Consider the following 16,950-nt stretch of genomic DNA (forward strand, 5'->3'; position numbering starts at 1 on the left):
GAAATCAAGTAGAAGTGCAGAGAAATAAGGGAATTTTATTTAAAAGAAAAGCATTAGGGAACATTTCTGTATACAGCAGAACAGTGACTTTCTGTTAAATAAAAATAAAAAACCCAATGCTTCCCAAATATAAAAATGATTTCATTAACATGTTAATGAACACTAAAATGGTCAAAGCTTCATATAAACTACCACAGTAGGCCTCATCTCTGGATCCACACCTCGTTGCTTTGGCAAGAAGGACAAACATCTTTACAGTGTATTGAACCCAACACAGCAAGACACCTTGCAAAAGACAAATATTGCACTCCTTTTTTATATACAAGAATTAACAGCTTGGAATATACTTATATGCATGGCTGTAAAAATAATAATACAAAAAATCCCATTCTAAGACATTTCAGTGATTAAGGTTGAACACTAATGTTTTCATAGGAGGCTCTTTTTCCATTAAGTTGCAGCAATGTAAAAACATAACGAGTCTTCATGTACAGAGAGATGAATGCCAATGTATGCAGCAAATATAGTTCACCAAGACATCAATATGAGATTTATCAAAGGGGAATAATGTACATACAAGATCACTTGAAGAGTTCAGAGCAGAAGACAAATGATCAAAACAAAGAGATGAAAATGAGACGACAGGAGGCTGACGGGGAGCTAGTGACATCACATGCACATTTGTGTTGCTTTAAGGATCCCTACAGGAACGTCTCCACAGGAAACACTACCAGTGATGTCATATACAGTATATATCATGGAACCCCAGCACTACACAGACAGGAACCCCAGTCAGACTCAAGACGCAGGGTGGAGGATACACCAGTCCCCCCTCATTCTGTATGTCTGCTCCACAGATTGACAACCCCACCATGCCTCACCTCGCCTCCACCCACTCCCCTCTGTTCATGTGGAACTCCTTTAGTTCAGTCGTCCTCATGGATCAATGTCCCTGGTCCCAGCCTCCACAGAGTGGCTGTACTGTATACGATAGTGAAAACAGAAAACGACATGGTCCTTTGTCCTGGCCCACGGGACAAGCCAAAGGAGGGGTGAGAGAAGGTTAAAAGAACATTAATATTGTCTCACTTTAGCCAGAGCAAACTTGATGATAAGGAGAGCAGTGAAGCAGGAATTGGGGCTCATGGCAGCACTGGTTGGCGCGTGCATGCGGAGCGTTGAGGTCAGGAGTCAGCCAATCCCAGTGGATCTCACACCACAGAGGAGGAGTTGGGCATGCCCGCAATGGTGGCACCGCTGGGGGTACCACTGATGGCATTGAAGATGTGCAGCGAGTCTGGAAGAACGCTCTTCATGCCATCCTCCACTGGACTGATCTGGAAGGCGGAGGAAGGGAGTGAGGAAGAGAGTTCAAGGTGATGCTAAATGATAAATGGTCTATTTTAGACAATTTAATTAGGAGTAATGACACAAAATAAAGCCCATGCCAAAGATGTTTTACCATCCAATCTGCTCATGTCAGCACAAAGGAAAAACAGAGGGAAAAGGGGGATATCAAAGATCAAATATTAGACTATGCATTTCCAACGCCTTATAATAACGGTTAGATTCATAACATTCCTCAAACTAAACTGTTTCACCAGCATTGCAATCAGAACAAATAGAACAGATTCCTCCAAAATGTACAAATCATAAAAACAACTGATGCACAAACAATATTGAGTCCCAATGTTTGTTATGCTAGCAGGTAGCTCCTCCTTACTGGCTCGTGCATGATGGCGGACAGCTCTCTGGCCAGGTCTCTGTAGTTGGCCTTCATTTCGTCATGGTACTCCTGCTGGTCCTCTTTGATCAGCCGCTCGTTGATGCCCAGGCCATGGCCACACGCCTCCACAAACTGCCTGCTCCACAAAAGGCCAGTGTCATACATAATACATTGTGTATGTAATTCATGGTCTTCTGTAATTACTTAGTGGAGAGATATGTTGTGTGGCATGGGAATGTGTATTCAGTAAGAACTCACCTGAAGACCTCTTTAAGTTGTTTGACCTTGTTGTCAGGATACTTCTTGGTGCTGGCATCATCCAGGAAAGCTCTGGCATATGCGAGGGGACCAGCATTTACCTAAAAGGTGAGAAGAACATTTATTTTACATTGGAAAGTTGAGGGATGTCTTTGCCATATAGAATTTCTAAATATTGAATAAAATAGGTGAATGGGTAAATTAATGAAGAAGTTGTGTTTCTGTGCTCTGTGAGGACAGAAGATTGGGCTTGTGAGCAGAGGTTAGTGAGGACAGGGGCTGTGGTTAGTGAGGACAGGGGCTGTGGTTAGTGAGGACAGGGGCTGTGGTTAGTGAGGACAGGGGCTGTGGTTAGTGAGGACAGGGGCTGTGGTTAGTGAGGACAGGGGCTGTGGTTAGTGAGGACAGGGGCTGTGGTTAGTGAGGACAGGGGATGTGGTTAGTGAGGACAGGGGATGTAGTTAGTGAGGACAGGGGATGTGGTTAGTGAGGACAGGAATTGTGGTTTATGAGGACAGGGGATGTGGTTAGTGAGGACAGGAATTGTGGTTTATGAGGACATAGGCATGTACCTGGACACTGATGCTGCCCTGTAGTTTGAGCTGCAGGCGGATCATGTCCACATCACTAGTGGAAACCAGCTGTCTCAGCTCGGCCACCTTCTTGCTCATCTCGTCTATAGCCACCTCTATGGGGTTCAGGTCTGTGTGATGCTGGTACATCACCGCAATACGCTTCTTCACATAGGGGAAACAGTGTGTTGCTATGAGAGAGAGAGAGAAAATGGATGTGAACATGGTTGCTCAACCTATTAGGTGCGTAAAACATCCTCACCCACACATACGTTTATTAGGGGTTCAGACAGATATGTGTCCTAAGCAGTTTGATGGCGTGAGACTTGCCCATTCACTCACTAAAGACCTTTGAGGCAAGGCAGCCTTATCAGATAATGAAGATACAAGATGAAGTTTGTACATTGGAGTGTTTTACACTGTAAAACAATAAAACACAACCAATTAGGATGAAGAAATATTATTAACAAAGAGCTGACATACTCAGAACCTAATCAGATATTTCCATTATTGCACAGGACCCTTCCTACAGCAATATTATGCCAGGTAGAGATACAGGTACATGCCTGTGCTAGAAAAGGTTTCTATGGGTATAAGGTGCTTGTCAAAGTAAATACTATAGATGCTCCGACATGTTTAACATCAATATTCCCCTGTGACTGGAACTGTGTTGACCGATGTGTTTATTACCATTGTCTGCTCCACAGCATGATCCCATGGACTACACATCTGTAGATTACCTGGATACCCTCCCCTTTCCCAGCTACACTCAGGGAGTGTTCGAAGCACTATGCACTGATCATGTTTGAGTGATAAGGAATGTGTCTGATATTTGCGTCACATTATTTTCCTTGAGAGTCATCTATAGGTTTGTCTCACTGTGTAAGCAATAGGAAACTCTTTACAGATGTTGTCAGGCCCCCTGTACATCAATGAACATACATTTGGAATAAGATGTCGACCTATGGGTCCCTTCATTGGCCCTAACTGTCTAGATGAAGTGGAACACCTACTGGTCAGGATGGTCCTGCGTTTGCACTGCTCCTCCACCCCTCCCTGCTTCTTCCCCGACACGGTGAAGGGCATCTCGAAGACAAAGCGTCGGATGTTGTGGCTCTTCTCAAAGTCTGTCTTCCTGTCCACCAGCTCCTTCTCTTCCAGGAACGGGGTGACATGGGTCACCTGGATGTAGGCATACTTCGAGTCGAGATCTTTAGGGTTGATCTGGATAGGACACATAACACAAAGGACCAATCAGAACACATAACATAAATGACCAATAAGAGGAATGACCAATCACAACCGTCGAAAACACAAAACGAGGGTCAAATACCAAGAGTAAAGGTTTGACACTTACCCTCCCAGAGTCCTGAATGATCTTAACATTCTCTGGGCCAAACTTGTCAGAGTAGAGCTTGAGTAGCCTCTGAGATATCTCTGACAGTGGGGTGAATTTGGGTTCTTTGTAGATGTACTCTTTACCATCTTCATCCTCAAAGAATCCCTAGGAGGAAGCCAAAAATACACACTATGGTTACAGTACTAGAGAAAAGGAAACCAATGAAAACCCAAATGTCAAGGTGTTCATGTAACAACGACGTCAAAAGCAGTATGAAGACTTAAAAACAAGAGTATAACAGACAAATGAGCAAGGCACTACGCCGTGTTGACTAATTGTCTGTGGAAATGGGATGAGTGACAGCAACAATTTAATATCCTGAAGCTAAGAGCAAGAAATAATCCCAAAATACATATCCCTGGATCTGTGTCACAGTCAAAGCACAGAAACAAACAAAACTGATCTAGGATCAGTGCTACTGGACAAATAAAAGGATGGACGCAGGGGTTAGGATTTCACTCCATCAAAGGGTGCACAGTATTTATACCCAAAAAACAATACAAAAATCCCTCAACACTGTAGCTGAACGGGGAAGTAGCTATCACCTGGATGAATGGATACAGAGATGAAAAATGGAATCCTCCCATTGAACCTTGAATAATATGCTTGTTGTCAGGGCAACACTAAGCCAGAAAGTAGTAGAGGGTCGAGATGGATAAGCTAGGCGGCGGTTAATACCACTGACTGCACTAACAGGGGCACATCACAAGCCTTAAGCTCTAACGCAGAGTGCCTACCACGTTATTCGCTTTCTCATTCATTTACCTCAGCCTCAGAGTCAGTAAACTGGTACTGCTACGGAGTTGTAGGTAGAGCAACAGAAAACAAAAAATCAGTTATTCCAACACTACCCAGACTACAACTATAGCATGTAAGTGTTCACACTATAACACCACATACACTGTAACATGGTTCTATGAAGGTTATCCACGCCAAAGCAAACTGTCAAAAGCAACAACTGCAAAACACAAGAGTTAACACAGTGAAAAACGAGGAAGAACCAGGTGTAAGAAGACTGAAAATAACATTGGAAAATGGAAGCTAAGAAGACAGTCTATTATTCCATTGAATCAGCAACATGCAATGCTGTTGCCACAACCAAACACAAAAAGTTGGCGGAAGGTTAGTGAGTTAATGTAACTGCTAAGAGCTTTAAGCAGCACACTTTGTCTGAAATAATGGCATGGATTACAACAACAGCACACCACGCACAGATTTTGGCTGTTCAGGAGCAGATCCTACTGCAGAACTTACCGCTGCCTTTAAAGAGGATGAAAAGCAGGGGAAAAAAGTATTAGAATGGATAACAAAAGGGCACATGACGTGGTCATGCTTTTATCAATCAAAACGCTTCCAGCAGCTCCCATGCTCAAATCAAGATTCTTTTTTGGGGGATAAAGGGCACTTATGAATTTAGCCATTTGTGCCTTGAATTTGAATTAATCTTAAACAATACATTGAAAATATAATTAGTTCAAAATCGAAATACCTGCATACTGTATTTGAAAGGGAAAAAGCAATAGTATAGCGGGAAAGTGAAACAATGTGAGATCTCCATTGCATTGTTCTGTGATACAACAGCCTACCGTCAGATTTCAATCGCTAGCTCACCTGACCAAAGAAAGCCACTCTGAAATATGTGCCCAGCAGCCTCTTGCCCGTGTGCATGACCTCGGTCACTTTGCTGTAGGCACGATGGAGCGTGTCGTACAGGTGAGCCAGTTTCTGTGGAATTGAGAAAGACACCGATAAGAATCAGCATCTTTTATCAATTTTTGGGCCTTTATCCTTTACTGTGGAGCCCCATGACCTTGAGAGCGGAACCAACAGTGGGTGCAGGTCTGCTGCTGTACCTCAAAGTCCCTACGCTTCTCATAGATGGGGATGATGAGCTTGTAGACGTCTGAGATGAGCTCATAGCGCTCAGCCTTCCACAGGCCATCAGCACACTCCTCCAACAGCTCCATCAGTACATCCTGTTTTGGAGAAAGGACGAGAGAAAACACCACTTTTCATATGGTGTCCACACGAAGGTGATCTGACTATAGACAACACGAGGGCTTCATTTCAAAGATTAATGAACATTTAGAAAGCTGTATGAAGGTTAGTGCAAAGAGAAAGTACTGGAGGCCTATTGTCCTTGATGCAACGCAACATCAACGGTTGTATAACTCCAATGACATCCTGTATAATGAGGATACGCTGAACAGGATATGAAAATGGGATTTAAATGCACATTTGTTCCGCATCAACTCTAAATGGCTATTGGACGGCTATCATATGCCACACAGATTGATAAGCTACACTGTGCCTTATTAGAGAACAGAGAGGATTTATTTGTAATAAATTCAAGCGTATCATTAGATGTGGAATTGGTTGCATGTTGTTCAGTAAGTGCTTTTGTTTTGCATGTTGTTTGATAGTATGGAGCAGAGCTGTTTCATTGATAACTAGGCAGCTATCTTGTAGAGATGTTATCTCCAGGAAAGTGCAAACTCCAAAATTTAGCAGCAAGTGTGCTGGAAATGATCCAAGGATATAAACTGATCATTAAAAAAAAAAGATAGAGTTGTGAATGCCCCGCCCAAAAAAGGACATTCAAACGAGCACCAGAACTCATGTATTGATCAAGCAGCAGAGAGCAGCAGGCTGCTAGTCTCTCACCTCATTGAAGTGGACATCCTGCATGCCCACATCCTCCATCATGGACACCTCTTCATCAATGTTGGGAGTGACCACCCGGAAGGCTGAGCAACCCTGCTTGAACATGCCTACGGACGTTAAGGAGATGTGACCATCATCAATAAACCAAATAGACAGACATTTTCTTCTTTCTGTGGTGTTTTATACAGGTTATACACTAAGGGGAAAATATAGCATCATTCAGAACATTATCTGGTGTACTAACAGGCAAAAGGTCAAAATGTGTTGTCAGGGAAACAGATAATTGCTCTCTTATACAGTGTGCTATGAGTGGACCTGCTTTCACAGAGCTGATTATCCCTCTGGTGTTAAAAAGCTGTGTGTGAAACTACACAGACCGACAGATTACAATGTTACATGACAAAATCTGTGGCTGTATGTATCAAGCATCTCAGAGCAAAAGTGCTGATTTATGATCAGTTTTGCCTTTTAGATCACATTGAATACGGACAGGAGGGACCTGATCCTAGATCAGCACCCTAACTCTGAGGCGCTTGATACATACTAAGTCTGGGAATTGTCAGGGACCTCACGATACAATATTATCACGATACTTAGGTGGAGATACGATATGTATTGCGATTAATACGATTCTACAGTTGAAGTCGGAAGTTTACATAAACTTAGATTGGAGTCATTAAAATTTGTTTTTCAACCACTCCACAAATGTCTTGTTAACAAACTATAGTTTTGGCAAGTCGGTTAGGACATCTACTTTGTGCATGACAGAACAAATTTCTCCAACAATTGTTTACAGATTATTTAACTTATAATTCACTGTATCACAATTCCAGTGGGTCAGAAGTTTACATACACTAAGTTGACTGTGTCTTTAAACAGCTTGGAAAATCCCAGAAAATGATGTCATGGCTTTAGAAGCTTCTGATAGGCTAATTGACATCATTTGAGTCAATTGGAGGTGTACCTGTGAATGTATTTCAAGGCCTACCTTCAAACTCAGTGCCTCTTTGCTTGACATCATGGGAAAATCAAAATAAATCAGCGGAGACCTCAGAAAAAAATGTAGACCTCCACAAGTCTGGTTCATCCTTGGGAGCAATTTCCAAACGCCTGAAGGTACCACGTTCATCTGTACAAACAATAGTACGCAAGTATAAACACCTTGGGACCACGCAGCCGTCATACGGCTCAGGAAGGAGTCTCCTAGAGATGAACGTACTTTGGTGCGAAAAGTGCAAATCAATCCCAGAACAGCAGCAAAGGACCTTGTGAAGATGCTTGAGGAAACGGGTACAAAAGTATCTATATTCACAGTAAAACTAATCTTATATCGACATAACCTGAAAAGCCGCTCAGCAAGGAAGAAGCCACTGCTCCAAAACCGTCATAAAAAAGCCAGACTACGGTTTGCAACTGCACATGGGGACAAAGATCATACTTTTTGGAGAAATGTCCTCTGGTCTGATGAAACAAAAATGGAACTGTTTGGCCATAATGACCATCGTTATGTTTGGAGGAAAAATGGGAGGCTTGCAAGCCAAAGAACACCATCCCAAACGTGAAGCAAGGGGGTTGCAGCATCATGTTGTGGGGGTGCTTTGCTGCAGGAGGGACTGGTGCACTTCATAAAATAGATAGCATTATGAGGTAGGAGAATTATGTGGATATATTGAAGCAACATCTCAAGACATCAGTCAGGAAGTTAAAGCTTGGTCGCAAATGGGTCTTCCAAATGGACAATGACTCCAAGCGATACTTCCAAAGTTGTGGCAAAATGGCTTAAGGACAACAAAGTCAAGGTATTGGAGTGGCCATCACAAAGCCCTGACCTCAATCCCATAGAAAATTTGTGGGCAGAACTGAAAAAGTGTGTGCGAGCAAGGAGGCCTACAAACCTGACTCAGTTACTCCAGCTCTGTCAGGAGGAATGGGCCAAAATTCACCCAACTTATTGTGGGAAGCTTGTGGAAGGCTACCCGAAACATTTGACCCAAGTTCAACAATTTAAAAGGCAATACACTCAATTAGTATTGGGTAGCATGTAAACTTCTGACCCACTGGGAATGTGATGAAAGAAATAAGAGCTGAAATAAATCATTCTCTCTACTATTTTTCTGACATTTCACATTCTTAAAATAAAGTGGTGATCCTAACTGACCTAAGACAGGGAATTTTTACTAGGAGTAAATGTCAGGAATTTTGAAAAATGTATTTTAAATGTATTTGGCTAAGGTGTATGTGAACTTCCGACTTCAACTGTATATGTATTGCGATTCAACACCGCCATTTTATTGCGATTTGATGTTCCAAACATATTCCTCACCATATGTCTGCTACAGAGGGACAGAGAGAGCCATGAGAAAACGTGTTTTGATCAGATATAGAAATAGAAGTGCTGAAAACAAACTGTCTCCCTAGTTAAAAAGAAGCCGGAGGAAAAAAAAAAAAAAACTATGAAGGAGTTTTGGTGCAGGTACAGCCAACTAGCGCAAAAATAATATTGCGATATTGTCAAAACAACACCCTATATCGTCAAAAATAATATCCCTATGTGTCACTGTATCGATTTTCTCCCCCATCACACTCATCCCCCATTTTCTCCCCCATTTCTACGTTCCGATCGTATCGGAACGTAGAAAGAATCACAAATTACATAGTGCTATGTACACTAATCACAGTATAGTATTGGACTACTGACTAATAAACTAATAACTACCAATATTTTCATTAAAATCACATTGCGCTGACCATTCATGAACCCCTTGTGAAGTTCTCCTGTCTTGAAAAGAGACAACGGCACCATCGAATGACAATCATCAGCAACATCTCTACTGCTGACGGAAAACGCACCTTTTCTCCGGAGATACTCGGCCACCAGTGCCGCCACGTGCACATAACACATGGCTGCCTGTGGACAACAGAGAACATCCCAGATAGGTCAGTATGTTTTACCAGCCACCCACATTACTTGAATTCAACATATAACATCATACTGTGTATATAGAGATTCTACCATAATCCATTCCTTAAATAACTACACCTATCAAAATAACACCCATCCCTCTGGCATTGACTTATACTCATATATTTTTAGGCCCAAACTCTGACCCCTAGCCTGGTACAGACCTCGGACAGGTCTCCATTCTTCACATGGATGCGGGCCATGCTGTCCAGCCAAGTCTTGCGGAGTTCGGGTGTGCTGGCGTAGGACTTGGCAAGGCTATACTGCAGGTCCACCAGCATCTCTGGGTCTCTCTCATGCTCCTTCATCTGAGCCGTGGCCATCAGGACCGTCCGGATCCGCTTGGTCAGGTCCTTCACATCTGACGGGAAAGCAGTGTTCTACACAGGATAATACAGCAGATTATTCAAGTGGTCCAACCTTGGCTGTAATATATTTCATTTAATATGTTCATTAAAGACCAAGCAATACTGATGGCATGGAGTTTTGAATGAGAATAGAGTGTCCATCGGGTTCTGACCTTGATGGTCTTGTCACTGTTGGCACAGTTGTTGATGATAGACAGGGACTGTTGGAAGCGGGTTCCTCCGATACCAATGACATCAGCGATCAGCTGACTGACGGCAATCACCACCTGGGCGTGAGGGCAGGAAATGCACACATCAATACGAAACTACTACCATAACCATCAACCAAACCGCTCTTTAGGAAAGCTCCATAGAGCGTGCTGCTACATAGAAATGTTCAGAGGAGACTGTATCAGCATGTAGAAGGGAAACCCTCTATCTCTCACTTGTAGGTGAGTGCGGACGAAGGACTTGCGCCCGGTGTAGTCAAAGTTACTCTTCATGAGGAAGTAGAGGAGGTGGGCGGCATCACTGCGGATGGAGCTCAGCTTCGAGTTGCAGCACTTCAAGATCTCGTAGCAGAACGAAGCACACATGTCCGCACGACCCTCGAAGAAGGTGCAGGGGAACTGGAAACAGACACACAGTGATGATTAGATACTCGGCACATTTAAGACAGGGAGAGAAAAACACTTCACTACTGCGAAGTGTTGAGGACCACTGGCCTCCTTACTTTGTAGATAAAGGTGCGCAGCGAGGTGAAGACCTGCTTGAGGGCCGTCTCTGATTGGTTGATCTGCAGGAAGCAGAGGTGGACCTGGAACACCTTCTTCATGAGCGGGTTGTGGCCATGGTCCGAACAGAGCTGGGTCTAAAGACATACAAGTACAGACATTCATCTTCAAAAGCCAGGGGACTGGCAGTAACAGACAACATCAAGTAAGATGTGGGGAAAAAGGTGACATATCCAATAAAATCACAAACAAGGCATATCAAACGCATGTACTGTATGTATGTACACAGGCAGGATTGCGTTCTTGTCAGTGATTGGTAAGGCAAAACTGAAGAGGGAGTTTCAACTTTGGGATAACAATCACATAAGGCATTGAGATTACTTTTACATGTTGAGGACCGCTTATTATAACCAACAGAAACCACAGCTAGGAATGTACCTTGAATCCCATGATGAAGATGCTGAGAGTGTCCAGCACGGTGAGGCAGACCTCCGTGGCAATGTTAGCTTCCAGGACCGATTGGTTCACCACGTCAGCATCAGAGTGGCTATAGGCTGCAGGGTACACACACACACACACACACCACATTGCTGGAGCATTTTCAAATCACCCCTAAATTCTTATGCTGCTCTGACTGAGTCTCAAATTGCACCTTATTCCCTATTTAGTGCACTACTTTTAAACAGGACCCATAGGGCTCTGGTATAGGGAATAGGGTGCCATTTGATCTGCAGACTGAGTCAGGGCTGCATAAATGCCCTCGTGAGTAATCATTACAATACAGTCAGAGAGAATAGTCATCATTAGTATCAAGGTAGAAAACCTTGCTTCAGAGGAGGAAATAATATTCCGTGGAGTTGAAAACAAAATGCATTGAACTTGTGATTTTTCAGAGGTTTGAATACAATGAAATGAGTTAGGAGAACAGAAATGAACAGGATAGAGGGATCAGAGGGTTTAAAATGGCTCATTCTCAGCTAAAATGGCATGCTCTTAATTCAACCAGATGAACAGAGCTAATAGTAAATAGTCTGTAAGCTGCCTGTCGTTGACCTGATACATTCTTACCATGGTCTACAGCTATTCCAAGAACACTTGAAATCTTTCTTACACTGAAAACACAAAGAAATCCACTTCATTAAAGGGAATCATGTAACAGACACCCTATACTATAGAGTTGAATCTCTTTTGCTCTCGGTGAAGTCAGTATAACGTTACACAGTGAACTTGGCCCGGTGATAACCATCCCTTCAACCCAAGGGTTCATGTACTCTAGGATAAAACCCCTAACTTTTATTCCCTCAAAACCACAACATCCATGGACGGCTCTAGAACGGCTGACTTTGGACTTGGGTTTGGCACACATGATTCTAATGAAGAGGATGATGATGATGACTGACTACAGAGGGAGGAGCAGAGGGGCCTTTGGTTTAGAGGTGGGTGTTTGGGGGCACTTACTGTGGTTAAAAGTGTATGAGTTATCCAGGCTGCTGAGTTGCTGTAAGCGGGCATGCATCATTCCCGCCCTGTTACGGGACACAGGCAGAGTCTGAGACTTCCGCTCATGTGCTGCTACGAGTCCCACCCCTTCCTGGTTCCTGATGAGGAAACAGGACACTGTTAGACGAGTGGCTCACTACCAGCAGGACCAGGGTTAGTCAAGCAGGTTAGACTGGATATTACACATACCTAACTATTCTATTGATTAAAAAAAAAAAATAGGTAGGATATACTGTATAGCCTGGTAACCAGATCAGTTTAAGACTCCTTTGTGGTCGTCTTAATCATAAACTGTCTCCCAGGCTAGAAATAGGGTTAAAGAGAAAATCAAGCGCACCTCTAGGACATGAACAAATGTCTGCTCTAGGTATATTTGGAGCATCTTTGAGCTAATTTAACAGACTGCTACTCTTCCGATTTCTGATCATCTATACAGTCTTGATTCAGTGTTGAGAAGTAAAAGCATAGTTGTGAGGCGATTCAGAGAAGGGTGTTTCTCATGCGATGGGTCAGACAGTGCCAGATCAGCATTACAGCAGATAGTAGCAGCAGAAGCCAGCGCATGCACATGACAGTGACGGACACTATATACGGTGACGCTTATGTCAGGGTAGAGTAGTGAGGTGCTATTACATGCCCAATCAGTTGTGTGCTGTTATAAGATGGCCAATCAGAAAAGAGAGAAGACAACATGCTTTTAGTATAGGAGAGTTAATTCCACCTCTAGTCTTACCCAAGCAGGAGGGGGCAGGAGCCATGTTTTTTTAAACTATATTAAACTTGCCAGCATTTAAATGAACAGAAAAACAGAGAGAGTGGTGGTGGGTTAGAGAGAGTGGAGTGAGAGACCCATAGCCATCAGTGTGTCCGGCGCAGAGCTCCCACAGAGAATGTGTGTGCCAGAGTCCAAAGGCAAATTATGAGCGTACTGGATAGTGTGTTTATAAGGTGTAGTGTTTCAGGGGCTTTACTGTACACACAATGTTAACCAAGCTCAACAAACCACACATTAGTACTGTTTTGGGCCTATTGGTAGAAATATCAGTCACAGGTTTGTGTTCTGGTCTCAGGTGTTACTACAAAACGACATTCATTCCTATACCTTAAAATAGCACAATATCATGTCACTAAAAATGGTTGGACAATATTCACACAACATTAACATAACATTTGAATCAACACAATTATATAAACAAATAAAATATATGAAAGTGTAATAAATCATGAACGTAGAGTAGTCTCATATACAGGTATTACATACGAGCTACATACAACTAATTGAGCCATTCTGACAACAACATTACCTTGCGATGGATCTTTTTCCTATGTATCTGAATTGATGGAGACACACCCTGGAAACAAAAACGTTGGGAGACTCATCGTTACTCAATGTGGACAGAGGACGCTTAAACATCCCCCGATATGCACGGTAAATGGTATGGAGTAGCATCAGGACAACGACAACACGGCCAAGCCGAGTTCACTTCTTACTCTACTAGTGTGAAGAAGTCCATGAGCTCAGCAGACGAGGCCTTGTTCCAGTATGTAAACAGAGCATCTGAACGAAGGATAGAAGGGAGTTAGAGAGTCACCTGCGCTGCGTCCCGAATGGCACTGGGTCAAAAGCAGTGCACTAAATAGAGGATAGGGTGTCATGTGGGATGTAGTCTTGGGGAAACTACTGGCTGTAGAAAACACGGGTCACTAAGCATATCCTAACCCCCCCCAAAAGACCATATAATCATGTACTTGCACTAGAGAGAGGTGTGGTCTTACCCTCAGACATGCTCTTGAGGACATGCAGGAAGCACATGAGCAGGCTCTTGATCTCAGCCTGGTCCAGTTTGTCACAGCGCAGTAGGCTGCTGCCCAGGGCTGAGGCTGGCTGGTTCTGAGGGACAGACGAGCTGGTCAGAGATCAGCTGGAATACACTACAACACTCTACTTATGCCATGTTGCACTGCTCTATTCACAGCATAATGCTATTGGGAGATTTGTAGTATTTGTCCTATTCCTGTCTTTGTTGACATATTTGCCATTTTGTTGTCTACTTTGTCATCTAATCTTAATCCGTCCATGTTCTAAAAGGCAAAACGGGTAGAAAAAAAAACTAGGACATTTAAAATATTGAACGCTGATGAATGTACATTCATCAGCAAACACAAAAAAATTGAGAGTTTATCATTGCCATTATTATGTAATACTAAATTGCCCTTCAGTACATCTCCATCCTATACATTAGTATTCATGTGATACGATGTGCTGATAAGCATGTAGTATGACTCACGGTGCAGTATGACTACACTAATGGAGTCAGTCACTCAGGCCCTGTTGGCCTCTAGACGTGGGTGAGACTGCCAGCTCTACGTGCAGGGCCTAATCACTAGAATTCTCCAAGCCGGGACAGAGTGCAGGGAGCAGGAACCAGGAGTTATACCACAGCGTGGGTTTGGCGGAATACAGCGTCTTCCGTTGCCAGCGGTGAGTTAGTCTAGACCAGAACTCCTAACTGAGGATGACCTCACGGAAAGACTGAAGCTACGTCTTGTCTTGGAGGAGTGTTGACAGAGAAAGTTAGCAGCTAAACTTAGCTGCCCCAAATAAGTCTGGGAACTTGACTGAAGAGGGTAGGCGATCATTTGCATGCATTATTTATTAAGAAAGATTTATAATTGGAAATATACTACATGGGTATCATTCACAGCCTAAAAATTAAGCAGATATTACACATTCATGTTTTTCTTTCCCCTTCTGGCTAACTGTCTCCTCAGAGTATCATTCAAAAAGAAAAAAACAGTGGAAAAAAAATTGAGAGAAACATAACACAAAGAAAGGGAAGATCCTACAAAAACTGGTCCTCAGAACTCTTACAGACTTAGATAGAAAAGTCACACAGCACATGTGAGCGAGATCAAAAAATAAAGAGGCTCCAGCTGTGTGTATCACTCCTACAGAAAGCCCCATGAAGCCGCACAGTAGCTGTGTGTATCACTCCTACAGAAAGCCCCATGAAGTCACACAGTAGCTGAGCTTCATGGCACCAGAGACGAAACTGTATCATCCGCCTGGCAAAGAAAGGAACTCGGCAAAGACTAAAACACACATACACACTCTCTCACACACACTCCCAGATGGGACACTCTTGGGAGGAAGCGAGGGGTGAGGGAGGTTTATTGGTATTCTGTACTTGGAGTGGAGTGGTGGTGTGATGCGGGACATGATTCTCTGAGACACTGGGGACAGTGAGCAGGGAAAAGTCCATGGTGGCGCGCTTGGAGCGAATGGAAAGCACGGCGTCCTCGGGCTCGGAAAAGAAGTGCAGCACGTTGGCAGAGTGTCTCCGCCTGATATTCTCCTTCTGCCAGCAGCAGGAGTGTGTGGGTGGGTGGAGGAGTCAATTGTACAACCACAAGTTAATAGGGGTAACCTCACAACTGTCACAGGTATACAGTGGCAAGAAAAAATATGTCAACCATTTGGAATTACTTGGATTTCAGCATAAATTGGTCATAAAATTTGAAGTCACAACAATAGACAAACATAGAAAACTAATAACACACAAATGATTGTATTTTTCTTGTCTATATTGAATACATATTTAAACATTCCCAGTGTAGGTTGGAAAAAGTATGTGAACCCCTAGGCTAATGACTTCTCCAAAAGCTAATTGGAGTCAGGAGTCAGCTGACCTGGAGTCCAATCAATGAGACGAGATTGGAGATGTTGGTTAGAGCTGCCTTGCCCTATAAAAAATGTTCCCAAAATTTGAGTTTGCTATTCACAAGAAGCATTGCCTGATGTGAACCATGCCTCAAACAAAATATCTCAGAAGGCCTAAGATTAAGAATTGTTGACTTGCATAAAGCTGGAAAGGGTTACAAAAGTATCTCTAAAAGCCTTGATGTTCATCAGTCCACAGTAAGACAAATTGTCTATAAATGGAGAAAGTTCAGCACTGTTGCTACTCTCCATATGAGTGGCCTTGCTGCAAAGATGACTGCAAGAGCACAGCGCAGAATGCTCAATGAGGTTAAGAAGAATCCTAGAGTGTCAGCTAAAGACTTACAGAAATCTCTGGAACATGCTAACAACCTACGATAGGTAATACACTAAACAAGAATGGTGTTCATAGGAGGATCCCACGGATGAAGCCACTGCTGCCCCAAAAAAAACATTGCTACACGTCTGAAGTTTGCAGAAGTGCACCTGGATGTTCCACAGCGCAACTGACAAGATATTCTATGGACAGATTAAACTACTGTTGAGTTGTTTGGAAGGAACACACAACACTGTGTGGAGAAAAAAAAGGCACAGCACACCAACATCAAAACCTCATCCCAACTGTAAAGTATGGTGGAGGGAGCATCATGGTTTGGGGCTGCTTTGCTGCCTCAGGGCCTGGACAGCTTGCAATCAGACGGAAAAATGAATTCCCAAGTTTATCAAGACATTTTGTAGGAGAATGTAAGGCTATCTGTCCGCCAATTGAAGCTCATCAGAAGTTGGGTGATGCAACAGGACAACGACCCAAAACACAGAAGTAAATCAACAACAGAATGGCTTCAACAGAAGAAAATACACCTTCTGGAGTGGCCCAGTCAGAATCCTGACCTCAACCCGATTGAGATGCTGAGGTCTGACCTAAGAGTGCAGTTCACACCAGACATCCCAAGAATATTGCTGAACTGAAATAGTTTTGTAAAGAGGAATGATCCAAAATTCCTCCTGACCGTTGTGCAGGTCTGATCCGCAACTACAGAAAACGTTTGGTTGAGGTTATTGCTTCC

The 16,950-nt window shown here is 43.2% G+C and overlaps 1 protein-coding gene across 15 annotated transcripts in view; it reads right to left on the bottom strand.

Annotated features, from left to right (window-relative positions):
* Positions 1-15: 15 nt before the first annotated feature.
* LOC106586262 (dedicator of cytokinesis protein 9) overlaps positions 16-16,950 on the bottom strand; it is a 122,232-nt gene continuing 105,297 nt past the window's right edge. For 6 of the 15 annotated variants that reach the window (XM_045707756.1, XM_045707750.1, XM_014173341.2 and 3 more), the window contains 20 exons: positions 13,939-14,053; positions 13,654-13,720; positions 13,467-13,514; positions 12,121-12,260; positions 11,101-11,216; positions 10,662-10,799; positions 10,375-10,557; positions 10,102-10,215; positions 9,746-9,961; positions 9,368-9,527; positions 6,620-6,726; positions 5,809-5,931; positions 5,567-5,680; positions 5,210-5,215; positions 3,914-4,060; positions 3,570-3,780; positions 2,557-2,747; positions 1,985-2,085; positions 1,724-1,862; positions 16-1,337 (listed from right to left, as the gene is read on the bottom strand). In XM_045707756.1, the coding sequence (XP_045563712.1) occupies positions 1,212-1,337; positions 1,724-1,862; positions 1,985-2,085; positions 2,557-2,747; positions 3,570-3,780; positions 3,914-4,060; positions 5,210-5,215; positions 5,567-5,680; positions 5,809-5,931; positions 6,620-6,726; positions 9,368-9,527; positions 9,746-9,961; positions 10,102-10,215; positions 10,375-10,557; positions 10,662-10,799; positions 11,101-11,216; positions 12,121-12,260; positions 13,467-13,514; positions 13,654-13,720; positions 13,939-14,053 (2,562 nt within the window). In that variant the 3' untranslated portion in view covers positions 16-1,211. The other 9 variants (XM_014173354.2, XM_045707760.1, XM_014173351.2 and 6 more) reach the window with 6 other exon arrangements.

Source organism: Salmo salar, chromosome ssa25 (genome assembly GCF_905237065.1).
Source record: "Salmo salar chromosome ssa25, Ssal_v3.1, whole genome shotgun sequence".
NCBI lineage: Eukaryota > Metazoa > Chordata > Actinopteri > Salmoniformes > Salmonidae > Salmo > Salmo salar.